Genomic DNA, 27,762 nt, shown 5'->3' with positions numbered 1-27,762 from the left:
TTATTCTGAACCCTGTGTGTGTGTGTGTGTGTGTGTGTGTGTGTGTGTGTGTGTTCTTTCTATTATTATTATTATTATTATTATTATTAATATTATTATTGTTGTTTTTATGACATCATTGGACCACATTAGTCAATCATTTCCTGGTCCTCTTCTTCAGTAAGCACATTTCATTTTTTCTTAACTGCCTAGTATCTTTTTATTCGTTCTAATCTTTCCTGTCTTTCCTCATCTGTAAATACCCTTTTCATTGTGTATTGTTTGTCTACTTTTGGTTTAAATCTTATTTGCTTGTCTTTCAGTTTCCTGAGATTTTCTGCCTTGTTCTGGAGATCATCCAAGGTTATATCTAGTTCTCCCATATCCTCTCTAATTTCCTTGATCCATCCTACTTGTTGCTCCAGATTCCACAGTTTCTGTCCGATTTTTCTTGCTAATCTGGTTTCTGGTATCATTATGTGGCTTTCTATATTAAATAACTTTTACTAACTATTACTTCTCATAATTACAATTTAATATTAACATTATTAATCATACATATTTAACATTCTTAGCCCTGTAATTGCTCTGGACGTGTTAACGCACGCGCCTTTGTAACTGTCCCTAAGTGCTCTGAACGTGTTTACACGTGCCACCAGCGCTACCTGGTACTCTGAACGTGTCTACGCATCAGAGTACCAGGTAGAAGGACTGGTGGCGTGTGTAAACACATTCAGAACACACAGGGACAGGTACAAAAGTGCATTCGTTAACAAGTCCAGGGCAGTTAAAGGATTAATTACAGACATTTAGTTTCCAGAAATCGAACAAAAAGAAGTTTCATTTTATTTCAACGCCGCTTCCGTCCAACATTCTTGTTAGGTTTTCTGGATCCCTTGTTACTTCGAGGTTTTGCTCCGGATATGTTCTTTGAACCTTTCCCTTTTTTTGATTGATTGCCCATGTCCCTCATCCTTTTGCCTCCCTTTTTAGGCTTCTGGTTTTTCCTTTCTTCTGAACGCCTAGTGAATTTGCACAAATTATAGTAAATATCACCAAGAACATAGTAGACAACAATAATTAGTCAAAAGACCAAGAAAAACAACTTACTCTTGTTGTTCCTGAAATATTTGTCGGTTGACTGCCTTTTCAATATCAAGTTTTGGCCTTTTCTTAAGAATGCTATCCACCATTTCTAAGTTCATCTTCTTCTCTTGGTCAGGACGTGGTGGTGGAGGCTTCCTCTTTTTACCACTTTGTAATAATGGCCCTAATTTATTAACCTGTTTCTCTTTTGGAAGCTTTGCCTGGAACTTTCCCACTGATGCAGTTGAAGCTTTAGCGACACTAACAGCTGCTCCAAGCTAGAAAATTTCCAAAATAATTTTTAATCATCACTAGCACAACATATCAAGACAGTGATTTTGTGAATATGTTCAAAGAGCACAAATGTGAAATGACCTGGGTGTTCCTACTGAAAGATAAAAGGGGCAGGCAGAGGGCAGAGGGGGAAGAGAGAGAGAGAGAGAGAGAGAGAGAGAGAGAGAGAGAGAATCATTATAGTGCAAGAGCAGTCAAGACGGAATTTAGAGATGGAAAAATAGTGAAACTAAAATGATCTTCGGGTTGCGTGTTAGGATATTTCTAAATGGCATTGCTTGCTTCTTCCTCTGTGAAACTAAGCACGTATTTCAATTATCAGCATAATAAGCACTAATTAAATCCAACAATTTGGAACCTCGTCAGTGTCTTACCTGTGAAGAACTCAGCGTCTCTGTAGGAGGCAAGCCCACCCTCGGAACTTTGATATTTTTAGAGGCAGCCAGATTCCTTAATCTCTGAAATTCATTCTTTGAAACTCTTTCAACCTTAATTTCAGCCTTTTTGCTAAACTGGTCTTCCATTGGGTCAGCATTTTGCGGTACTTCTAGTACCCAGTCTCGTTCCTTTTCTGCAGCAGCACGCCTGTATCCATACAGAGGTACCCATTTCTAAAAGAAAAAAAGCTTTTTTTTTACCTGGGAGTGACATTACATGTTACATAAATTGATTAATAAGTTACCTGCAAGAAATTAATAGTTGACAATAAAATAGCTTATGTGGCTCTGACAATGTCCAAAAGTATTTATATGTGACAGATCAGTATTTTACAGCATAATGAAAAATATAAAAATGTACATAAACATTTCCTATCTTGTCATTCAATATTGGCTAAATTAAAAATGTTGTGGCAATATTCTGAAATTTGTGAAGCAGTTTATTAATGTCTTTACAGTACTGCACAACAGTATTAAGTTGGAAGCAACAAGACAAATGATTAAATATGCTCATGAGGCGTGCTTGGGTAGCTCAGAAGGTAGAGCACTAGCCCAGGAAAGGAAAAGGTCCCGAGGTCCGAGAGTCGACCGGCACACAGTTTTAATCTTCCAGGAAGTTTCACATCAGTGCACACTCCGCTACAGAGTGAAAATTTCATTCTGGAAATGCTGACATTGAAGACATTATATACTAGGGAACTAACATTCACTATCTGCTAAGCTTATCTCTTATTTTGCAGACAAAACTAATGAAACCAAATAATTTGAATCAACTTGTTTGTACAGAATCTAAGGTTTACATATTCGACAGTTATACAAACCTTTTTTTAAATTGCCGAGGTGAAACTTGTTGCAGACACTTCTTCCACTAACAAGAAAGATACATTAGTCCTTAATATCCTATCAATATCACAGCCATTCTACTGGGTATTCACTGGGGTCAGAGAGGTATTGGAGAGAGGAGATGAGTTTATTCTGACACTGTTGAAAGGGTCGCCATGGCATCTGTCACAAATGATTTGGGGAAACTTGGAAAATAAATCTTAATGGTTGCGTACCAATTTGAATTTCACCCTTCCTGAGTATCCATTGCTTTAATTACTAATTTATCCAGCATGCTAATTTTTGGCCAGTTTATCACAGGATACAGTACTCTCTATAAAGAAAGTTCTTACTATACACAGTATAGGGAGGCCTTTCTCAAAGTTTGGCTGCAGCTGGTGTTAGCAAGCAGGCAAGAGACAGTATGAAAACTTTGTTTCTGGTAAACTGTTGAATAAATAACAATTTTACAGTCCGATATGACAAGTGGTTTCTTGTATGCCACTAGAGGATTTCCTCTGCAGTTGCTAATAGGTGGAAGTCTAAAGAAAGCAATTTCTGAAACGTGAAATGCTATCTTGCATTAGTACACTGTTTCTGGAAATATACACAGTAGCAACAACTGTTATTTACTTACATTAAGATTTTACCATAAACGGTATGAAGATACTATTCCAGGAAATTCACATTCATAATGGGGTCACTTACCTATAAGATGCCTGCATTGAAACTAGGTATTAAGTGTTAAGTTATCACTGTGTATGTATCACTTTCGCCCCAATCTGAAACACTGCAGCTTGTTTCCACACTACAGAACAATATATTTTTAATCTGCACAGTGACTGACATTTTTATGCATCAAGTTAATACTAAATAAAATGTTTTAGATAAAAAAAACAGCGGCTAAACCAGGTCATGGTCACCAAATTCCAGTTGCAGGTAAGCTATCTAACAGCATCCAGGGCCAACAATAATTTTATTTCCAGTGTTTCATATCATTATTGACTCAAACTGTGTGTGTGTGTGTGTGTGTGTGTGTGTGTGTGTGTGTGTGTGTAGGCAACATAACTCATGAGACATGATTACCCCCAGAATTTATTCATCCAGTGTTTGAGAATGAGAACACTTAATAATTTTTAAACAAACTTTTCACATGATCTCAGGCCTTTACAAAACTTTCTTAAGGACATGCTTAGCACATTAATTCACTTGTAATGAGATACTGGAAGCTGTTTTATAGATGACTTAGATTCTGTAAAGAACTGGAGATTTTCTGGTTTAGCAATTAAATTAGGAACTTTTCTGTTCACGACTATTCTTGCAATACCAGGTACCTGGCGTGTAAACACAGGCACATACTTCTAAACAAAAATTACTCACAGAAAGTAAATCAATGTTTAAATTTATACTGCAAAGACTTTTAGGCATTATTATATTATCATAATTTTGCTTATGCCACCATTTTATTTCATAGATGTGAAAACTTCAAGATTACCTAACGTTACCTTCACTAGCTGAGGAAATGTACTTTGGTAACTCCAAAATGATACCTCCAACATTCTAGAATATGTTTAATAGTGGGCTCATGCAATACAGCAATATCACATTTTACTGTATTAAATTCATCTATCCCCACTTTTTTGAATGTAACGTGTTTACTGTCCACAGATTTCACATCCCTCACACATTATTCACCAATACTTGCACTTGATAATAGTCACATTATGCAAGATTACCTTCACTAGTAGTGGAAATGCATGCTTTGGTGTTGTGTTCACAGTTGGCTCCCTCATGTTCTACTGAACTGACTCAGATCTCCATGCCACCATCATAGGCAAAAAGAGACACAGTCTGGGGTTGGAGTACGTGTCTTAAGATGCTTGGTAAACATAAAAAGAGACATTAGTTTCCGAGCACAGTGGAATAACCTTTGGTGTAAGATGAGATGCCATGCTGTCATCAATAAAGACAAATTTACTCTTAAGGTGTTTCGTATGGGAGATAAGATACAAGCTGAAAACCAGTCTTTAAAGGCTTGATGGTTCATTCATAAAAGTTATGTTCTATTAAATCATGGCCCTTTAGAATAGCATGAACTACCTTTAGGAACATTTTCAGTCCAAGTATCCCAGTTAAGCTCACTTTGAAAGACAATATATGTTGGAAGGAAGGTTCGAGAAACTGAACAATGTAACATTAGTGTTGTAGCACTTTTATTATGATTGGTTAACTTCTCTGGATATTTGAAGCCCCATTCAGCAGCCCCATTCAGCACAGCAGTTTATTTAATCCTAGGCTTTATTATAACTGATCATATGGATCCTGGGTCATTCTTGAGTGTTTCTTCTAAGTTTACAATGTATTCAGAGATTAAATATTTGTAAACCAAAGCCCTTGACAATTATTTGAATATAATCCCTCTCCAATTATACCTTTATATTGTTTTAGCATGACAGACATCCTGTAGATTGCAGGCAAGTTATTTTTGAAGAGTGGAATAAACACATTTTCTAATCCAGGTAACCTTTTCTAAATAACAGCAAATCAAACAGTGAATTAGGATTTCACCACTCTCCACATTTTATTGTGGAATTACTGCTTAGAGCTGTTTGGCCAACAGGTTTTTTTTTTTTTTTTTTCAATGTTTCCTATTATGCTTGGTATACAGTGTTCCATGTGGAATACTGTATGTTTTTAATACTTGTAAAACAGTCACCTCATGATTTACTACTTTAGAAAATGCTTGATTAGTGTTAGATTTAGGCTACGTTAAATGTAAGAATTATTTACAATACTGTATTTGTGAAATTAAAAACTGTTTGCAAATTAAAATGATTAACTTGTCCAGTGTATGTTGTCAAAGGCACCCCAGTTGCTTTGTTATTTTATTATTCAAGTCAGGCACATGGCTGGAAACACCATCTGTGGTGGAACCTCGGCAGACATGAAGACGCTAAAATATATAGGCTTTATACTATTAATTGTTACTTATGTAGAGCAGAAAGTGTCACACAGAGATCTCATTGAGTCCTTCAAAGACTGAAAATACTTCTCCAACCTTGCAGAAACAGATCTTCCACACCTTTTCTCTACAGTCACCTCCCACCTCCCATGTTCCCACCATCCGGCCACACAGGAGCACTCCCCTCATGACTTGGTACAATCAAAGACTGGAGCATCTGAATTACCTTCTCTGCCAGGGTTTCAACTACCTCTTGCCATGCCCTGAATGAGGACTATCCCACACACTATACCTCCCCACACATCCCAGCATGGTACTCCGCTGCCGAATGAACCTATGCAATATCCTTGTCCATCCTTAATCCTTCCCTATTGTCAATCCCTTGTTTCGTGGCTCATATCCCTGCAATAGACCTAGATGCAAAACCTATCCCATATATCCTCCCACCCTCACTCACTCCAGTCCGGTCAAAGACACCTCTTATCTCATCAAAGGCAAGGCTATCTGTGAAAGCAGGCTTGTGATCCACAAACTAAGATGCCACCACTGTGCTGCTTTCTATGTGGACATGACAACAAGCTGTCTGTCCACATTAATGGCACTGACAAACTGTGGCCAAGAGTCAAAAGCTGGAGCTCCCAATTGCTGAAGATGCTGCCCAGCACAACATGCTTCACCTCAATGACTGCTCCAAACTCCAGGCTATCTGGGTGCTTTCTAACACCACCAGCTGTTCTGAATTGCACAGATAGGAACCCTCCCAGAAATATATCCTATGTTCCCATAGCCAGCCTGGCCTTAAACTGAGTCTTGTCCATCACCTACCTATCCCCTTCCGTGCTCCCACTTTGACACTACACAGCCTTCTATTCCACCACTGCACCCACTAGTCTTTTCCCTTCCTCTACTTCTCTCCTTTTCTGCTCTCCATCCTCCCCCACCCCTCAATCCTCCCAACTGCACTATCAGCTGTACCCTGCCCCACCACATCCCTATACACTCCCACAAGCAGCATTTCAGCTTCCCCCTCATCACCACCCTACTACATTTCCCCCTGCTCACTACAGCCTCCTCATTACCCTCAAGGTTCCACAGACTGCTTCAATCCATCAGTTGCAGTGGCTGTACGTATTTCAGCATCTCAAATTTACACCAGTCTTTTTGTTGTACTTGCCTGTGAATCAGTGTGTCCTATGAATGGTGAGCAGAAATCTATCCTTTTCATAATATTGCCATTATTCCATCCAGGATTTTCTGTTGTTCGATGCACAAAATACAAACAGCTTTGATTTAAATTAAACTTCAAATTACGCAAAATACAACTTACTATTTGCACTGCTAGGAAATATAATAAACATCTCAAAAATCAAGAAAGCCATCTGCTCATCCTAAGATAAGGTTATCTTTCTCCAAGAAAAATGGCAACTTTCCTTCATGAATCGCATTGTTCTGTGTAGGTGCCAGTTAAGACTATGGAGTTTTTGTGAAGTGTTTCTTTTGTTGTAGGCCATCTATTCTTGATACTATTTAACCCTCAAGTGGGTGCACCAATTTTCCTAACACAAGTGGGCACGCAGCGTACTTTGCACACATACAAGGAATCATCGTCTATGCTAGCAAGATAAACATGTACAAGCAAAGTCACAGTTTAATCTTAGTTTAACTAAACAATGATAAAATAAACATATTATATGAACTAAATCACTGTTTAATTAAACAATTGTATCACACTGTTGCTGCACCCAAGTGCTACCCCACAGCAATGACCCACTCAGACCATTAAATAGCGCAGTTGCATCAGATCCCAGCAAACGCTTATTCAGTTACTAATTATTTCATAGACAACTACCTCATTGTGGGATTGTATTGCTAGCTTGGAATCAGAGCCATTTTCTTTGACAGACAGTAAATTTTTTTCACCTAGCTCCCTGTTTATTTTATATTACTGATGCTTAGTTGGATGTATGACAACACAACTTATCACTGTGTTAGCTGAAGTAACAATGAAGGAATAGGTACGGACCCGCAATTGTAGAACAACACTGGAATGGTACAAGACAATGCTATTTGTGGTTGGCACACTTTATACATAAGTGTGCCTGCCTGAGGGTTAATAGTAACACAATGACTACATTTTGCAATTTTAGTTGTTAACTGAATGATTTCATTTATATCTTTAATTTGTTAAGGTATGGCAACCATGAGTTTGGATATTTTTCTTTGATTTGGTGCACCCATAAAATCACACAACTGCTAAAGCTTTTTTCTCCTCCTCCAATATTACCTTTAGGATATCATCCCACTTCTTCTTTGGTGTTTTCTTCTTTTTGATGCCCTTTTCCTTTGCAAATTTCTCCCACACTGTAGGTGCTTTAGGTTTGGGAACTGGGAGCTGCCTAGGAAGAATGTAAGATGGTGCTGGTAATTTTGCTACTACTGCTTCTTCAGTCCTTTCAGTTGGCAACTCCCATATCCTATTCAATAAGAGCTGTGTATTGTCTCTAGCCAGATTCTGCAAGTAGGTTTCTCCCTCATTTCTGAAAAATGTAAATACATAAGTGGAGAAATTCTGTGAATTAGAATTAGTGGCTGCTTCAGTGTTGAGAACACTTACTGGAACAATACAACAGTCACTCTCAATATATATTATTAACATGGACAGAAAAAAATCTACTCGGCATGTGGTAACTAATGAAACATATAGAAAGATCTCAACTTAGTGCTTTTGGCTTTTGGAACCACGAGTTCTTTTACTGGCGAAAGAGAGAGAGAGAGAGAGAGAGAGAGAGAGAGAGAGAGAGCACTGTACAACATGGTGGAATTTCTTCACATTCCAATTTTATATAGCATGCAGTAGTGCACAATTACTTAAATGCATCTGTGCATGATGTCATTAATTTAGCCTTGTCTTCAGGGTCACTACAGCAGCAACATGTAAATAGCTGAAGAATATCTCTAAATTATTCACTTAGTAGTAGTTCTTGAAACTCTGTACATAGGTTTTCATGGGACAATGACACCTATTGTCGAGCATGTGCTAATGTGAGTGTTTCAGCAGTTCCAAGACATTCTCCTATGGTCAAACAAACCTTTGACCACTTGAGCTATCCTTTGTATACTTTCAATATCCCTGTTACTCCTATTTGGTACGAGTCCCACACACTCGAGCACTATTTCCAAGATGGAATGTACAAGTGATTTGTAAGCAGCCTCCTTTGTAGGCTGACTGCATTTTTCCCATATGCTGCTAACAAACAGAAGTTGATTTCATTGAGATTTGGTGTTCTGCCTCTTCCGAATACAGTATTTCAATGACATAACTCAATGTCTTCAACAGGTGTTCCCTGAGAACGCCTTATGAAGACGTTGAGTTACAGCATCGAAATACTGTGTTGGAAAGATGTGGACCACTGGCAGAACACTCAATCACAACGAGACAACAATAATTTGCTCGGAAAGTCTAACAAGGGGAGGGAGCAACTTAGATAATTCAGATTGGATTGAGGCTTGGTTTGCTTTTAGTTTACCCAAAGAGAGTTACCCTGTAGCAGTAGTAAAATACTCTTGGTCAGCCAATTCCCACTCTTTATATAATAGTTCAGTGATGCCTGAACTTGTGTAAAAATGACTCACTGGCAGCATGCTTTATTTTTAAACTGCTGATCCAGGTCCAAACTCAATTTTTTCTTAAAAGGATTTTTAAATAAAATAAATAACCAAAATCCTTAATGATTTTGTTTTATAGATGATGCAAATGTTTGTTGCTTCTAATGAAACGAGTTAAAATTAATACTGTATGTTAAAAGAATTAAATAAAACTTTTACTTCAAGTATAACAAATCATATGATAGGATAAAAATATCTTCTTTATATGACAAATGTTTTACATTCTTATATACAAGAACTTGAATGATGATTATCATAACACACTGGAAACAAGGACTATCCCAACATCTGACACAATTTATAAAAGATGAATTTCTATGTGAACAATATTTTTGTAAAATATCTGTTGGAAAACACACTTCATTGACATTCATAAAAATTCCTCATTAATCAGAACATTTCGAAGCATAGCAGGCATACCAAATCATTTCATTAAAAATTGGTGATGACAGTTAAAGATGTACTAGCCTATTTATTTTTTATACCATCTTCATGAGAATTTTGTTTCTCTGTTTTCAATGAGAAGTATAATCATGGTTGCCACAAGTTTCCCCAAGTGAAATTCCCTGATTTCCAGACAAGTTTTAGCATTTTTCCCTGACACATCTTGAGATCTCAAGGGTAAGTTAAGACATAAGTTGACAATCAGCCTTCGTAGCTACGATACAAAACACAATAGTACAAACGAGGGAATATCTAAAAAAAGATGGCATTTCCTGACGTGAGCAAAAATGTTAAGTACTAACGCAACATCTTTTGTAAACCATTTTTAGATGGAGAAAGCAAGCCAAATGGTATACGATTTTCATTAACACCACTGATGTTATTTTATTTCAATAACACAAAACACATTTGGTGAGAAATATATGCATTTCCTTGGAGACACAAGACAGATTTAAAATACCTTCACTGATTTCAGAAATAACCTCAGAAAAAATAGGCTTCTTGAAAGAAGTGTATAAGGTGGGAAGAATTGTGTAAAGCAAACGGTTGGTGACCACCAATAAAATATTGGCTTTACTATGTTCATTATTGTCAGTTATTACCCACTGTGTCATACATATTATTTTACTGGTATTTTCTGATTTTTCTTTCGAGAAATATGTGAGTACATAGCATATAACAATTTGCTTCATATCGCCAATACTTTCTCACATATAAACTACTTCTGAAGTGCCAAAAGGTATTAGAACAAATAAAATGTCTATAAAACTCCACACTGTACAACGTACTTGCGGTGAGACAGTCTCAATTCCCGAAATCCATCATCCGATGCCTCTGGCCCTCTGAGGAGCACCACAGTCCTGGGTCCATGGATAAACCATGAAAATATGCTGCATTACACCACACACAAACTAGATCGGACAGACAGGGCCTGCACATTATTGGGAACCCAACAGCTTCAGATCGGCAGGTCGGATCCATTACCGATACCCACAGAAAGAGCCTGCGGATTTCGCTTGTGAAAATCCACTAATGTGGGCAGCTATTCATGAGCCACAGACATGTTGATGACATGAGACCACAGTGATCAATGCATGCAATAGATAACGTGTTCAAATACTTTAAGGGTAAATAACAATGAGGATAGGTAGCACCTCACTAAAGATAATTACTGATTTTCAGCTACTGTTTTTATCCGAAAACAAGAGCACACACACATTCACTACTCACACACATATGACTGCTGTCTCTGGCTGTTGTGTCTATTAGAGAATTAGATCCAAACAAACCACTCCTCACACCTCCCTACCTTTCGTCGACAGCTGTTAGACTAGTGGCAAGAAATGGTGGAGGCACTAGGTTCGTTTGAGCAGTTACCAGAAAGCGCCAGACAACAGGCTGCAGCGCGCATGCGCAGCTACGATGACGTAGGCAGCCCGTGCTTGGTGCTTGCTCTGCTCATACACTTTTCGTCGTATTTCTGGTGGGGCATCACATGACCATGTGTAGCCGTGCGGCATGTTGTTGAGAGGACATACTGAATTGTACTTAGAGCAATTGTTTTATCATATCCCACACAGATAAAGGATGCAAATAAAAAAGCAGTTCTTGGCAAAATATCATTTCAAAATTAGACTCCACAGCTCGAAGTACCATAAAATTTTGCTAAGGGGCGACTTTGACAGATTTTTTTTTTTAATTCGTACTCTGCAATATTGTTACGAAGCATTTCCAACTGGTTTACATCTACACAGCACCGCAAAAAGCTACTAGGATGGAATACAAATTACTTGCAACAAAAAAAGAGACAGTTTCTTGTGTAGCTTACACCGGAATAAAGGACAATAAATTTCATGACTATTTCAAAATGTGAAAAAATTAACATGGTGGTCTGTGAGGCAAAGAAACTGTACAACTGACAGTTTATATTCTATTCTAGCAATAAATATGAAGCCATGTGGGGAGTTAAAACGAGAAAACATGGTATGCTGCCAGTCTAAAATTTAGCATGGAATGGCATTCTATAAATTTAAGACGTAAACACAAATTAAGAAATAACTTCAGGCCCAGAAGTAGTACTAGACAAGTGCCTTGTGATCGAAAAACACTTTCACAGAAAGCAGATCTATAAAATTCTGCTACAGCTGTCATTATATTTGAAACAAAATATTTAGTTCAAAACTATTGAGCAAATTTGCCTACTTAGCTTCAAGTCAATGTTTACGTATGTTCGTATGTATATAGAATTAAGAGATCTTACAGTGTCATAAAAGGAACAGGGCATCAGAGACTACTCCAGCAGCATCGGAATTTCATAAACCATACTAAATTGCTTCATTCCGCTCTAATTGCACATTTCTATGTCCAGATGGACTCTGAAGTACCTGATATTCAGCGTTTCATGTGGTTCTCGTGATACTAATTTTCTTGGAGGTCCAGTACTGTATTCTCATGTTTGGTTCTTTATTATGGTATAACGTCATTCGTCCCAGAAGATGAAAATTTGCTCTTTAAACTGAACGAGGCTGAACGTAGCCAACAGCGCGGAATGAAACACTTCGTTTCAACTAAACTAACTGCCTCAGTGGAAAAAAATTAACTGAAGCAAATTTCTCTATAAAACGGACAGAAATAGCTTCATTAAGACATTAATGGTTGATTGCTAATAACGTGGAAATAATATAACATCAGAAAATTTAAACTACTAACTTATTTTGGTCTTTCATGGTTATGAGAATGTATATTAATTCACTTGATGGCTCCCAGCCACAGAAATCTGTTTTCATTTGACGTGGGAGCTGTAAACGAAGACACGGCCACGGGTCACGTGGGGAAGGACCTCTGCACTATAACTCAGCTTGCTCTGCGCATGCGCGGATCTGGCAGCTTGAGCGTGCCACGAAAATTTCTCCGGGTAGCTTCTGGCTGCTTGCTGCTACTGCTCATACACCAAACAGCCACGCTCCAAGTAGCCAGAAGCGGGAGGAAGGCACTGCTCATACGCGAATTCAGCTCTGCGCATGCGCACAAGCCCGCTGGCAACTGCTCATACGAACCTACTGACTGCAAGCTGATGGGAGTGGTAGGAAGGAGAGAAGCAGTAGTAATGAGGGAGTAGGGAAGTGGTGCATGTACTCAGTTGCATTACATCTACTGAGACAAATGAGATTTTTCCAGTGTTTAAATTAAACACTGGACATTTTTATATTAATTATGAGTATGGGATGCGCCTGAATTTTGGAGACACACAATTTTTCGAAGAAAAAAGTAGTCTGTAAAAAATGGTACATCTGTAAATTTTTGAGAATATTCATTTACTACTTGCTGCACATAAGGGTCAAATTTACCAGTTATTTCTTGCAAACAAACAAACTAACAAATTCTTTGGGCAGTAATTTCGGACAGAGTTAGAGAATATTGTACACAGACTGGTACTGATATGCTGGAAAGAGGATACATTAAAAAATATTACATGGAGGGTGAAAACAAAGTGAAAATTTTGAAGTAATCTGTGATATTTACCTGTTTGGTTAGTGCTAATAATTAATCTTTATTGACAGTAAGTATTAATTTCAATGTTTGTACTTGAAAAATCTCTGCAGATGCCAAGGCATTTTTTTTTCCTTTCTTTCGACGAATCCTATGCTTACATTTGGACTTCTTGATCTGTCTTTCAGAAGCTTTAAATTGAAAATCTGAACTGCCCTGCAAGCCCTACTGCTGCAAATCCCATGTGGTCACTTGATATCTTTCTCTGCCTTCCACATAACAATCATATGTCCAGGAATTGATGATTGCACACTTATCAAACTGATTCCCGCCTGTTTATGTTATTTTCCATTCCCATTTGGATATATATTCCTTCTTTTTCAATTGGCTGCCCCCCCCCCCTTTTTTTTCAATGTTCATAGATCCTATGTAGGATGCACTTTTTCAATGTTTGTAACTTTTGTTTTATAATCCACACAAAGAGATTCTGCATCTTTCCTTTTTTCCACTTTGGTTCATGTTCATCTTCGAAAGGATCCTCAACAAAGTTTCCATTTTGGACGAAAAGTTTTTCACCAGTAACAAATACTTTTTCAGCTAGTGTGTCCATATTTCCTCACCTACCAACATTGCTTCTCGAGAAACTGAAGTTGAATTCTTCTGCAATCAAGTTATTATCAGTCAGCAAGACTGTGTAATGAACAACCACATCTCTCAACAGTAACTAACTTTTCACTGTATAATTAGTCTTGACTAGTTTCATCTCCAACTTCAGATACAATGTACAGCCACGTTTAACTTATTAACAGACATATTCACTTCAACAATCTTTAACAATATAAAAACTCCGACCTTTGAAGTATTTAGTAAAGAAATGGCATGTGTATTCGAGTTTATTCAGTACAACCAGTTAAAATGGCAACATTCTGTAGCCTGTCAGTACTACTATTTGAATGATTCCCACAGCACCTCAGATATTCTGAAACATCCGCCTACCAACAACAGATCAAGAGTCTAACTCTTCCATGGAATAAACATGTTTTAAAAAAATCTAATGAACAACTTGCACCTGTTCACATATAATAATGGTATTTAAAGAGAAAACATCTAATAACTTTTTGACGATAAAAGTATTGTATTAACATTTATTTCTCCTCTAAAAATGGATTTACCATTGCTTAACTTTGTTAAAATATAATATTAAATTTCAACTAGTTTCATTAGGTCTAATTAACAGTTTCCTCACAGATAAAATAAAATTGTTAGTGATTTTATTTACAATAGTTTTGGTTGTTTATTTTATTTAAAAATCATCCTGATTATTACAATAGAAAAAAAAAGAAAAAAAAAAGATTGGTAGAAACTGGGATTGAGCCCAGATCAGCAGATTAAAAATCGAGCAAGCTGCCAATGAGCCATTTTTATACAAGTTCAGGCATTCATTAAACTAGTATATAAAATAAGAGTAAAACTTTGAAACCTTTTTCTGGGAACTGGCTGGCCAGCGTGTTTTACTACTATTGCAGCACAAAGTCCTTTAAGTAAACTACAAGCCAACCAAACTTCATTGCCAATCTGAATTTTTCAAGTTGTGCCCACCCCTTAGAGATTATAAACACAAGACCGCCACCTGCCTTGCCTGTGACAGGCTATGTGCATTCAATTTTCACATCATACAACCTGTTTTAAGCTGACTGACCGCCTCTTCAGTTTATTATTGAAGGATAGATCCTGATATTGGGATTGTTCACCTGCTTCAAAATGCTGGGTTCCTAGGATAAGTTCCAGGTCAGGTGGATCATGGTGCAACGAGAAAAGTGCATGTCAGTGGACATGAGATCCTCTGTATGGCTCCTTGAACCAAATGCTAAACCAGGGCAATGGACTTCAGAGTTGTCCCAAATGCAAAAGTCCTCTACTTACGCATCAGAAGTAGCCATCACTCCCAAACAGTAGACAAATACTTTGATACTTTTAAGGAATAGTGTGACACTGGGGAGTTGAGATGATTTCAAGCTTGAACCCTGAACAATCGGTGGGGCAAGAAGTTATGATGAAACTAGGCAGTGTCACATGCTTACTGTAATAAGTTGTCACTAAAGGCTAGACATATTGCCATACCTACATTGACCAGGTGGATGGCTGCTGACTGGCCCTTCCAGAAACTTCAATGCTATATGGATAAATAGCCCTGGGATATGAGGACCCAGCTCCAGGGACACAAATTTCAAGCTTTCGCAACCCACTGTTGATTCATCAGGAAGAAGGGAAGGAGAGGGAAAGACGAAAGGATGTGGGTTTTAAGGGAGAGGGTAAGGAGTCATTCCAGTCCCGGGAGCGGAAAGACTTACCATAGGGGGAAAAAGCGACAGACACACACACACACACACACACACACACACACACACACACACACACACACACACAGACATATGTCCCCTCTCAGCACGCAACCGCGAACTGAGAAATTTTAACTATCAGTTCCACACCTAAAGCCACATAATAAATTAAACGCCTTACCGCACGACAATCAGCAAACCAATAACACCAATCGACACCGCAATCACATTAAAAAAAATTAATTGGTAACTCACTGAAACCAATTTCCGTTCTTCAATCACAGTTAATACAAATTAATTCAAATAGCTACTAACGACGCTCAAATGAACCCAATACACCACATAACACGCGGACCATACACACACGCCACCAACGGCAACAAGACATCTACAAACATAACAAACAAACTGTCGCGCGCGAACCTATTATATTTGTCACAGCAAATCACTTGCACTTAAAAGATACATCCTATTCCAGGCTTGTTTACATATAGTTAAGAAATGTTTGTACTACATTACTTCTAGAGGGAATCGAACACTAACCTTAATTTTTTGATATCAATTTCATTTGTGTCAACTGCCAGGAGCGTACCAATGTCGAATTGTAGTTCTAAATGTTTCTCTACATCTGTGGGCTTGAATTTCTCCGATGCCTTTTTCGCCTTTTGTAATACTTCACTTACAACATCCATGTTCGTAACACATGTGCCACCAACCTCATACCTCACGCTTTTGTCAAAGACACTGCAGTGCTAGTATGCTACCCACGCTTCACAGGTATTGTATTATATCTTGCCTCCCCCACCCACATGTTGCATACGGTATAGTGCATCTCTGGTGTTGATAGTAAGCCAGTCATCTGTGAAAACATTGCGTAATGGGAGTGTTATTGAATTTATTTAATGTAGACAGCGTTGGTAATCATGCTATTTATAATTGGCGGATGGATTTAAGATGAACCTATGCATTATTTTAAGCCGTCGATTTCCGAACGTATAGTATAGATTACTGACAACGTTAACTTCGTTGTATGTCAAAGCATAGTTTCAAATCTATCGTAAGAGGGGCGTCTGCTCGTATAGGAGTATGGAAAATTCGTTTATTTAGTTCTAATATAACATCACCTTTACCAGAGATGGATGAAAAGAGTCACCCGAAAAGTATTAAATTACCTGATACGGTAGAAGTGTTCGGTAATTTGAAGAACGCCAAGAGATTCGCAATTGATATAGGTACTTACCCAGTCTGGAGTTCGCTTGATCTTGTAATTGGTACTGTTAGCTTTTCTTCGCGGAATTCATGATCATTTTATACTCTGCAGGTGGTTCTCTGACTAAAATAGCGTATTATTCGACTGTGCCCCACAGAAGAGTGATATATGAGGTGGAAAGAGATGATGGCACTTCACAGTCCTCTGAGGTATGTGTTCGTCACACAGCGACCTATACAACTTCTTTTGGGATTAATTTTTGTGTAATACGTCATTAGTTCGACCCTCATTTTATCCGACCCTTCTAACTGCCTGCAGCATGATCTCCGGCAAGAGCCAAACTTTCCAACTGTTTTTCCCAATACGATTAAAATAAATACTTTTAGATAGTGATACAACAAACTCTGTAACCCAACCTCTCGCTACGCCTTATGAGTTTGGAAAAATTTTGCCTTAGCCATTGTCCATTATCAGTAATAATGATCCTTCGGCGTCTTTACACTGTTAAATAACCCTGTATATTGACCATGAGTTCCCCCTTTCAGTTTTTATACTAATGTGTGAAAACATATGTTGAGTGTTCTATGTCAGTGTAGTATCATTAGGAATTTTCAATCAAGTCATCGAGGGTTGCGGTGTGCCAGTTCTTGATCATCATCTATTTACAGTGCCGTTGATATCAGTTTGTAATGTTAACATAAGCTGTTCAACTGTATACATTAATTATAACATTTTACATGAATGCAGCTCACAGTATCTAGGAGCATGATGGACGTATACGATGTTGGCGTGTGGCAAGTTCCATAACTAATTATACAGACTGTAAAAGCTTTGTAGTTATTTGGTATTAAAAAATTTTCTTTTGTGTAGAAATGATATGCTTCTAAGACATAAGCAACTACTTTGTAAAGTATATTTATATAGTTATACATTTGTTCTCTCTTTCTTTGCATTTATTGTTGCCTTACCTTGATGGAAGTTTAATGGCTTGCCCGAGCAAAATAACTGATGATGGTCGAAGTAGAGAGGGTATAAAATGTAGGCTGGCAATGGCAAGGAAAGCGTTTCTGAAGAAGAGAAATTTGTTAACATCGAGTATAGATTTAAGTGTCAGGAAGTCATTTCTGAAAGTATTCGTATGGAGTGTAGCCATGTATGGAAGTGAAACATGGACGATAAACAGTTTGGACAAGAAGAGAATAGAAGCTTTCGAAATGTGGTGCTACAGAAGAATGCTGAAGATTAGATGGGTAGATCACATAACTAATGAGGAAGTATTGAATAGGATTGGGGAGAAGAGATGTTTGTGGCACAACTTGACCAGAAGAAGGGATCGGTTGGTAGGACATGTTCTGAGGCATCAAGGGATCACCAATTTAGTATTGGAGGGTAAAAATCGTAGGGGGAGACCAAGAGATGAATATACTAAGCAGATTCAGAAGGATGTAGGTTGCAGTAGGTACTGGGAGATGAAAAAGCTTGCACAGGATAGAGTAGCATGGAGAGCTGCATCAAACCAGTCTCAGGACTGAAGACCACAACAACAACAACATGTTGATATTGTTAAAGAAAAGTTAGCACACCTTATAAAATGTAGGTTCTTTATTCTGCCGCAGTTGGCCATGACTCGATTTTATAATGAAACACATTGTGTGTGATGGAAAATTCATTTCATTTCTGAAGAAACAAAGAGAGTTTGGGGATGTGAGCTAGGACTCTCTCTCTCTCTCTCTCTCTCTCTCTCTCTCTCTCTCTCTCTCTCTCTCTCACCATGTTGTCCACCTCTGTATCTGTATCAAACAAATTAAACCTTCTAAAGAAGTCATGTTTTCTTTTTGGTTCATTTACTGTATTGAAATTATGAAATTTTTATAATTTATTGCAGATGTAATATAGTTCCTTTGGCTTTGACTAGTGACACAGGAAACATATGACAAACATTGTAAACGACATGGGCTGCCACCACAGACAGGTCTCTTTGATTTCACTTTCGCTGTCTTTGCCAAATAACAATCAAGCTGTGAAAACACACTCCAAAAATTGATGTTACAGCAGCCATTAACATTGCATTTCTGGTCAAAGCCATATCTGAAATTTTAATATAGCATTGTGGAGGGAAGAGTGGCTACCAGTTTCTATCTAATCTCTTAAAGAGCTAAGGGGTACTTCAACAATATTATGAAAGTTGCTACTCACCATATAGCGGATATGCTGAGACGCAGGTAGGCACAAGAAAAAGACTGTCACAAATAAAGCTTTCATCCAGTAAGGGCTTCATCAGCAATAGACAAAATGTACACACACACAAACATAACTCAACACATGACTGTAGTCCAAGGCAACTGAAAACATACATGTAATATTGTTACATTCCATCCTGGATCTTCCCTTGTTTGATTTTTGTCTAAGGAATATTTCAGAAATTTTTAAAAAGTGGAGTTGATCTGTGCACACTAATGGGACACACATTAATCTTACATAAGTCAAATCTAATGCTTTTTAACCTACATGGTTTGTACTCTCATAGAAATCGTGGCATAGGCAACCATAAGGTGAAATACACTCTAACAAAGCTAAAGTGGTATAATATAGGTGAAAATGAACTGATCATAAGGCATTGTTGGTGTCGAGTCACCACCTGTGGAAGTTCGGCTGCCGAGTTCTTTTCAGCTGAAGTCATATTAGTTTATTTGCATGTCGATGATGATGATAATGATATCACAACACACAGTCCCCAAGTGGAGAAAATCTCGGACTTGGCCGGGAATTGAACCTGAGTCTGTTGCATGGCAGTCAGAAATGCTGATGACTTGGCTAGGGAGGTGTATATAAGATAGGTATTAGTAAACAATGCAATACTATGCAAATAGTCGGGAGATGTCAGGATGGCATAGATGCGAACTTTAGGAAATGACCAGTGGATGTTGTCACAAAAACCAAAACAGAAACCGACAAACTAACAGTACCTCTTTGGGAATAGAGGTCTCTGGGATGGCTGTTCTTGTTACAGATACTGTCACATATGGAAAACTTACATCCACCACAGGTGTAAAATAGGGGCTTTCCAGGGGGATGCAAATGTAAGTGGAATGACTGAGGTGTGTGTATATTTATATATAAAAAAATCATGGCACCTTTTTGGCTTCCCTGACTTCCAACCAGATGATGACCTTCCAAACGACCCTCCACCTTGGGTAATGCCACAGGTTTGCATCATTGTCAGCAAATCGTTGCAAGCTGTGTATGTTGAACTAGTGGACATTGCTGTGTTGGTACATCATACATAAAAGAAATCAGATTCACTAACACGCGTGTCTGGCATATTGACATCATTGTGAAAGCCTTTACATAACAGGAGAAAGCACTAATGATGAAGCTGTAACTTTGACATGTGTGTTGGCATGATCAGTATGCCACACAGACAGTAGACAGAATTTATTATTAAATTTTCCTTCTCAGACATCCTCTGGATAATGTATGAGGCCACCTTCAAAGAATATGGTGTGGTTATAATGAAACTTTCGCTTCTTTAGCCAGTGTAGATGGAAAATTGTTTACTGTATGGGTACCCAACTTTGTGCTTCAGGATTTACATTGTTAGTGTCATGACTTGCCATTAGATGCCAGTACCAGTATGGTGCTGTATGGTTGAAACATAAGCATCAGTGTCCATTGCAGCTATAGACAGTCAGCATGAGTCAGGCTGGACAAGAAGAGCAGGGCTTTGCTTGTAAAACTGTTATATTGGAACAACAGCAGTTGTACTGCTGCTTTTTGTCAGTATCGACACATTAAAGGAATGCAGAGTGGTCCTCTTTCTGTTCTGAGGTTGAAGAACATGGTTTGGAAGATCATATTTACTGACAATTTGAGAATTGCGCTTAGGAGAGGTCAATTGTGCCAAAAATTATTGAAGAAAGTGCTTTTGCCATGGCTGAAATCACTGGATGCAATGTTTAGTCTTCAAGCAGTGCACAAGCTGTGTCATGACAGCTGAACATTCCGTGGCCCACCATTGTTTCAGGCAGTGGTAGACCAATCTTCAGTGTTGTTCCAGGCTATCATGGATGCAAATGGTCATCACATTGAGCAACATTCTTTAGTGATAACCATTCATTCGTGGATGGCCAGGGCAACATCCAGTTCAAGGTAATATCTTGTGTGTCATGTTAATTGAGTCAGTGGGTCATTTAGACAGATCTGTTGGAATTACCAAAGACTGCAGCACCACATGCTGACTTTGACCTGTGATACTATCAAGATGGCAGATATATCCACTTAAAGCATATACATTGTCGTGACCTTGATGCCACACACGCAAACAAACACGAACAAGTCAAAAAATATTTAATTTGCAATAGTAACATGAAACTAATGGGACAAGCATGGGAATAAAGGGATTTGGTTGGAGGCAAACTAAATATATGACAAGCCTAATAATGAAGACATATCAAAGCAAATACCAATGCAAATATCAACTAGATGAAAACTTCAGCAGTCAGTGAAACCACAATAACATGAAACTGGAAAAAATGGGTATCGGAAATTTTACTCAACCTATATAGCTCACACGAAATTTGCAGTATTAAGATCCACACATAGCTCCAAAAACTGGTACCAGAAATTTCGCTTGATGTACATAGCTCAGACTAACCCGGTGGTACCATCAAACCACAACAAGCAGAACTATTATCAAAAAACCTTAGCAGACCGAAATAAAATCACACTCCATTATATCCAACACCATAAGCTAATATATATGAAATCAACTATCACCCTAAACCACAAAATCATAAACTACTCCGAAATTCCATTACACACTTCTCAAATTAAATTAAGTATGTAGAGAAACACACTCTACACTAAACAACAAAGCATAAAAACATACGTACAACCCATTCAGCTGACAAATAAATCTATTGAAAGCCATTCCTCTCTAACTGAATCCCCATTAAGCACCACCCACCTCCTAGCCAACATGTGCCCTCAACACAATACATATAAATATAATTGAGAAATACTAACATCATTCATAATTTCAATAATCAAACAAAATGCACTAACACAAACCTAATTTTTGTTGGGAGATCCATACCTATTAACAAACGAAAAACAAAACATGAAAAACTAACAATTCCAAAACTGAAATCAAATCCATAGCCAAAAACTAATGACATTAAAACAACTCAATGACAAGCCTACAAAAACAATCTCCTAAACACCAAGTAATACGCAGTACTAAGTCCAATGCCACACTAACATCTCTCTCAAACAGTTTAGAAACACAAACATCCTACACTAGATGCACCACCACTTACTCCAAAATTTCATCTGCAAACTATGTAATGCCAGAATGACATTGTTGGAATATCTTGACATGAATATTCTTAGCGACAGTGCTGTAATATGAGTTAACATACGTCTTCATGTAACAGTTATAATGACTAAACTGTCAAACATGCTGAAAATAAAGGTTAAAGTTTAGCATCCTGTCAGTATCATGATCCTCAGGAATGAACTAAGGTTTGGTTCAGAGAGGAATCGACTGTGATCTGGTTTAAGGAATCCTTCCAAACTTTTACGTGAATTGCTTTGAGGAAATCACTAAAACCTAAAGTAAGATGGACGTAAGAGTTGAATTCCATTCTTTCCCTGTAAGAATGGGTTATTATGAACTCTGGTTAACTATATCTTGAACCTGAATCTGAGTATTTATGCTGTACATCTGAGTTCTACAGATGCACCCAACATGACTTATGAGTCACACAGAGAATGCATCTCTCCTAAAGAGTTATCAGACACTTTTTGTATGATACTTTGGCTGATATTCGTCTTTTCATTTTTGCACTTTTTTGATGGAGTCAGCCCAAATAAATACCACTCATCACAGGTTTTGTATCATGCCCAGTGTTGGTGGAAATCATTGGTTTGTTCATGATTCAAACATTTTTTTTAATGGAATTTTGTGTGCCAGTTCTATAGAGTAGCCCCCGGTTAGTATAGTGTGAGATACTCAATTTAACTGTATGCACTGACAGAGACAGCAAAATGTAAAGAATAACCAGTACTCCAGAAGCAACTGGTTAGGACTGCTGCATGACGGTAGCAGACAGGCAGTGTAGTGTGGGCCAGTAATCAGATGAGAAGTGGCATGTCACACAAAGAAGTCATGGTGAAGAAGTGTTTGCCAATAAGACAAGTGTTAGAGGGTACTATAATTGGTTGTTTTTCTCAATCCTGAAGTATAGTAAAATACATTAGATATTATTATGTAAAGCAGACTGTTCCGACTTTCTCACCCACATGCATTAGAGCACATGCACGGGCAGCAGTGGTCAGTCAGGCAACTGTGGTGTAGCGTATGCTTTGTACTCCTATGGCCTCGCGATTGCAGGCAGTGGTTCACACGTGCAGAACGTGTACAACAGGGCAACTTGGCAGATAGCCTACACGAGGTGCAACCGCCTGCAGGTGAGCTGATGGACACTGCGCATATCCTTTGTGGCAGCATTGGAACAGCCTAATGGAAACTGAAACATGAGACCATTGTGTGAGAAATATTGAAATTGATACTGTGGTGGACTATTTTAGCCACTGGGACTTGTCCCCAGTCACACTCAAATGAATCCAATAATAACAGACTTCAAAAAGTCAGTAAATATCTGTTAGTCAAATCTTCCTTGTGCACTCATGTACTGGCCTACTTCAGTACAGTACTGCAGTACAGTGGCACAATACAGTTGCTGCTAAAGTTCTGGATATTCTCAGTGTTTTGTGATCTCTGTTAATAACTATCATTAAATTAAATATTACACTAACTAACTTGGGATCGCTGTATTGAATGTGCAGAAGAAACTCTACTTTAAAAAACATTTGGTTTGTAACAAGAAACAAATTCGCATTTTCCATTAACAATGGGCATCATGTGAAACATGTGATGAGCAGTTTTTGGGTTGAATTCCTCAACACTGCAAAAATGTGAATGCAATATCTACCAGAAAAAATTCACGTTAATTTTTGTATATTAAAAAGCTTTACTCTTGATTTATAGTAGCAACACCAAAATTAATTTTACCATTGCTTTGAGTGTACCAAAATAATTGAAGGGCCATACTTTTATTAATTATTGTAATGTGAATGAAAACATAGACTAGTAATGTTGTTCATTGTAATATATTTCAGCAGAGCTTTGTTTAGTCTTTAAATGGTTCTTGTGGCAATAAGTTAAGTTTGCCTTGGACCCTTCTCTAGAGACTACTTGGATTTATTAGCGGTGGTTTCATTGATGCTAATTGAGGTTACACAATAACTATATACACTTTTATTGTACACAGAAATATGAGTTATACAGTGTATTTTAGCTTTCCGGATAATAGCCTGTAACTGCAATGAATGAGTGAATGAACAAATAAATGTGTATAGCACTTAAAATCTACAGTCTTCCCACCATGACTATAGTTTGGTGCTTTCGTTCATCTGTGCATTACTATAATCTGAAACTGAAGAGTGAGAAGGCAAGTCCACACTCTTTGCACTCGGCGTCATCGTGGGATTCATCTACAGGCTGTTTCTGAATGCTGTACTGGTCCTTCCACAGAATGCCCTTCAAATGAGTCCCAGCACAGTGCTCAGACATAACTGGGAGTGTTTTATTTTTTACTTATTTGTTAATACTTTATTTCCCCCACTAAATGCGTAAATGACACACAGAATACAATAAGTAACAACAAGAACATAAGAAATGCACACCAACAGAATCTGCATAAATTACAGAACACTCAGCTGCACTGCCAGGCGGGTTATTCCTAGTCCTGCTGTACGGCAGGTAAGGCATTTTCTCGGGAAAGGGTACATCTTCCACCACAAACATTGCTTCCTGTTCAGTTTACCAACAGACTGCACCAATTTCTTATGCATTAATGAAAATAATCATTTGTTTTGTGTTGCATTGCATCTTACTTCCTTTTGACTTCCATGCTAGTTATGACAGTGTCCTGTTTAAGAGAAATCACATTCCCTTCTGTCTCCCTCCCCTTTCACCCAAGGTGGTCTGTGATATTACATTGATCATTCTTTTTTAGACTTATCTTTGCCTCTTATGACTACGTAGCCAGCTTATGCACTTCCTACTGATGTGATGAGAATTCTATACATGCCAATTTTAACTGTCAACTAGTTAAGGTAAAGGTAAAAATTTGTTAAACAGAAGTATATTGATTCCACAATGCAAATGTATCTGTTAAAATGATATTTACTTACTTGCACTTCAAGGCCCTAGAAGTACAATTAAAATTATTAATAGCATTGGTTGTGGGTAAAATATTTTCCTCCATGACAGAAATGTACGTAATAGATGGGAAATGCAAAATAAAAGGCTCAGTGAGATTCATTCATTGTGATAGGGGGGGAATTATATGTGAAGTACTTGAGTTGCTCCTAAACCTTGACTCGAGCTGCATATGTATGTCAAACATTTGTTTATGCAAGAAGTGAACAGACATGCTTTACAGTTGTTTATATAACTGATTTCTATTCAAGAATTTCTTTATTGATGAGGGGCCATTTATGCAATTTTTAATGTTATACAAAGTATACGATTTCTCATTATACTCTATGTTGAAATAATACTATTTCAGTTGAAAGAGAGACACTTAAAAAACCACTTTAAAAGTTACCCATGTTAAGACAGTGGTTCAGACTTTGTATGTCAAAACTGAGCTTTGAGGAACACTGCCTAGCACACTTGACTCAATTTTTAGTGAGTACAATGTAAATTCCAATCCCATTATCTAGGTTTAGATTGTCCATCATTTCTGAAACTCACGAAATGTGAATACCAGGATGGTTACTTTGAAAAGGTCATAACCAGTTACATATGTCTTTATGACCCATCTCTAATGACCTTGCCATTGTTGAGATGTTAAATGGAGAATGTGGTACTTTCCTTTGAAAATTTTTTTTCACTAAGAATGATAAGATTGGAAATATAATACTAATGTGCAAGCAGTTTGGATAAATAATGACATAAGAATGTTATATAGAAGTATACGGAAATTGTGACATGACAGACATTGTCCAAACACAGAATTTCAGTACACTAATACTGAAGGATGTTTGACAGAATCAAAATATGGTAATGGAAAGTCCTGGTAGAATGTAAATAACTCATGAGCAAATGTAACTGTACAGGTGTGTGTGTGTGTGTGTGTGTGTGTGTGTGTGTGTGTGTGTGTGTGTGTGTGTGTGCACTCTAAAAAGGATTTGTTGAAAGTTAGCAAGTTTCCAGACAGAATAAAACGTAAATTATACAGAGAATGTTGAATGCTCTAATAAGAATACAAATAAGTCACTTATCGTGAAACAAGGCAGGAAGAAGGTGTGTAAGATATTACAGATCCATGGTGGGAGAACAAAAATATTAATGATTCAGTAAACATGTGAAATGTGTCTTTTTTTTATTGTTGGTAGCAAAGAATTTAACTGCAGACTTCATTTGTTAAGAATTTTGATAGCTCAGTGTTCGAAGGCAGCTGAGTCACATGCAGCTTGATGAAACTAATTAGAAAAAAATTTAATCCATTACTAAAGTAGTAAAGACATTGAAGTCAAACACATTAAATGAGTTCACCATTTGTGAATACACCACCACTTAGTTTAATACACAAAGGCATTCTCCAGTAATATAAAGATAACTCAAAGTAACCCTTCAGGAAAGAATCATTCACAGTATATTCTTTTGTGTGAGCAACACAGACAGTTCCCAACAAGAAATGGGGACAATACAGAACTTGCTTTACTGGGGCATTAGATGTATGCGTGAAATACTTCTAGTTAACACATCAAAGGTATTAAACTGGAAAGAAATAAAAATATACAAATTTAATATAATTTGAGAATTGATGAAGGCAGAATTGAAGAAGAGTACGAGAAGTTATTGTAGTTATTATGTAATTCTCAAAACAGGGGGATAGAATATGATTTGTTTTGTTTTCAAAGCAAGTAAGGAGGCATTACTCTTTTGTTCATTATGTCTTTTGTAAGGTCAAGGGAAATGACAAAATGATTTCTTCTTATGTAATGCACTTGAGCAGAAATATGGGTTCAAGGACAGTTGTTTCTTATAGAATAATTTGCTAATGTAAGCTTGATTCTGAAGTGTGGAGTCATTTTTTGGACCACTTCTATATGGGATTCAAGTATTTTTGAATTGGGGAAGTGTTATGCTCACAAGGAACCATTCACTGGCAAGTAGATTAGATATTACACTAATGGAGGCTGTTAGTGATCAAAGAAATATTTTTCTGCCATAAAACTAAATAATGCAGTAGGTTATGGCTATAGATAAAGAACTGGACATGTTTCAAAGTTCGTCAGTTAGCTGTGTGTCATCCCACAACACCATATTTGGCCAGGTTTCTGGATGTAAACTAGAGTACAAAACTACATTATTGGTGTGCGTGAAATGAGATGATCAGCTTACTCAGGATTCTTTATTAATCATCACCAAGTGAGGTGACACAGTGGTTAGCTCATTGGACTTGCATTTGGGAGTACAACTGTTCGAAACCACATCTGACCATCCTGCTTTAGGTTTACCGTGATTTCTCTATATCGCTTCAGGCAGATGCTGAGAAGGTTTCTTTGCAAGGGCATGGCCAATTTCCTCCCCCATCTTTCCCTAACACAAGCTTGTGCTCCGTCCCTAATGACCTCATTGGCAACAGGATGTTAAACACTAATCTCCTCTTCCTCCTTATTAGTCATCAGCCAGTTACAGTGAAATAAATTTGATAATCAAACAAGTAACTGATGATAAGGTTATTTTTATAGAAAAATTGTAAAATTTATTGCTGTTTCTTTACCAATATTCTCAAAATTTAATATCAGCAGTGTTTGTTAAGGATCAAGTAGATTACGGATGTTTATTAATACTTTTTTTTGTAGACATGTTATTATCTGTGAGTTTCTGGTAATTGTCTGTCCATGCTGGAGATGTCAAAGTTCATTTTTGCCGGTAGTATTGTGATGGTGTAT

The 27,762-nt window shown here is 37.5% G+C and overlaps 2 protein-coding genes across 4 annotated transcripts in view; one reads left to right on the top strand and one right to left on the bottom strand.

Moving 5' to 3' along the window:
- Positions 1-492: 492 nt before the first annotated feature.
- Positions 493-16,283, bottom strand: LOC124773893 (ribosome biogenesis regulatory protein homolog). The gene is made up of 5 exons (XM_047249441.1): positions 16,062-16,283; positions 7,865-8,117; positions 1,734-1,970; positions 1,090-1,343; positions 493-1,001 (listed from the first exon to the last, which is right to left on the bottom strand). The coding sequence occupies exons 1-5, from the start codon at positions 16,208-16,210 to the stop codon at positions 830-832; spliced, it is 1,065 nt and encodes a 354-aa protein (XP_047105397.1). The 5' UTR covers positions 16,211-16,283; the 3' UTR covers positions 493-829.
- Positions 16,284-16,357: 74 nt separating this feature from the next.
- Positions 16,358-27,762, top strand: part of LOC124773720 (4'-phosphopantetheine phosphatase) — a 158,868-nt gene continuing 147,463 nt past the window's right edge. For 2 of the 3 annotated variants that reach the window (XM_047249426.1, XM_047249425.1), the window contains exons 1-2: positions 16,359-16,750; positions 16,840-16,937. In XM_047249426.1, coding sequence (XP_047105382.1) covers positions 16,549-16,750; positions 16,840-16,937 — 300 coding nt within the window. In that variant the 5' untranslated portion in view covers positions 16,359-16,548. Of the gene's footprint in view, positions 16,751-16,839; positions 16,938-27,762 lie in introns of all 3 variants that reach the window. The other variant, XR_007014876.1, reaches the window with a different exon arrangement.

This window comes from Schistocerca piceifrons, chromosome 2 (genome assembly GCF_021461385.2).
Source record: "Schistocerca piceifrons isolate TAMUIC-IGC-003096 chromosome 2, iqSchPice1.1, whole genome shotgun sequence".
Taxonomy (NCBI): domain Eukaryota; kingdom Metazoa; phylum Arthropoda; class Insecta; order Orthoptera; family Acrididae; genus Schistocerca; species Schistocerca piceifrons.
Note: the sequence above shows the minus strand (reverse complement) of the source record. Positions and strands in the feature narration are given on the sequence as shown.

What these genes read in the sequence shown, in the direction of transcription:
- LOC124773893 (XM_047249441.1), bottom strand. Translation starts at nt 16,210, where the DNA reads ATGGATGTTGTAAGTGAAGTATTACAAAAGGCGAAAAAGGCATCGGAG. An exon ending in ATTGATATCAAAAAATTAAG is followed by an intron (nt 8,118 to 16,061) that starts GTTAGTGTTCGA and finishes TACATTTTTCAG; the next exon opens with AAATGAGGGAGAAACCTACT. An exon ending in ATATTTCAGGAACAACAAGA is followed by an intron (nt 1,002 to 1,089) that starts GTAAGTTGTTTT and finishes CAAATTCACTAG; the next exon opens with GCGTTCAGAAGAAAGGAAAA.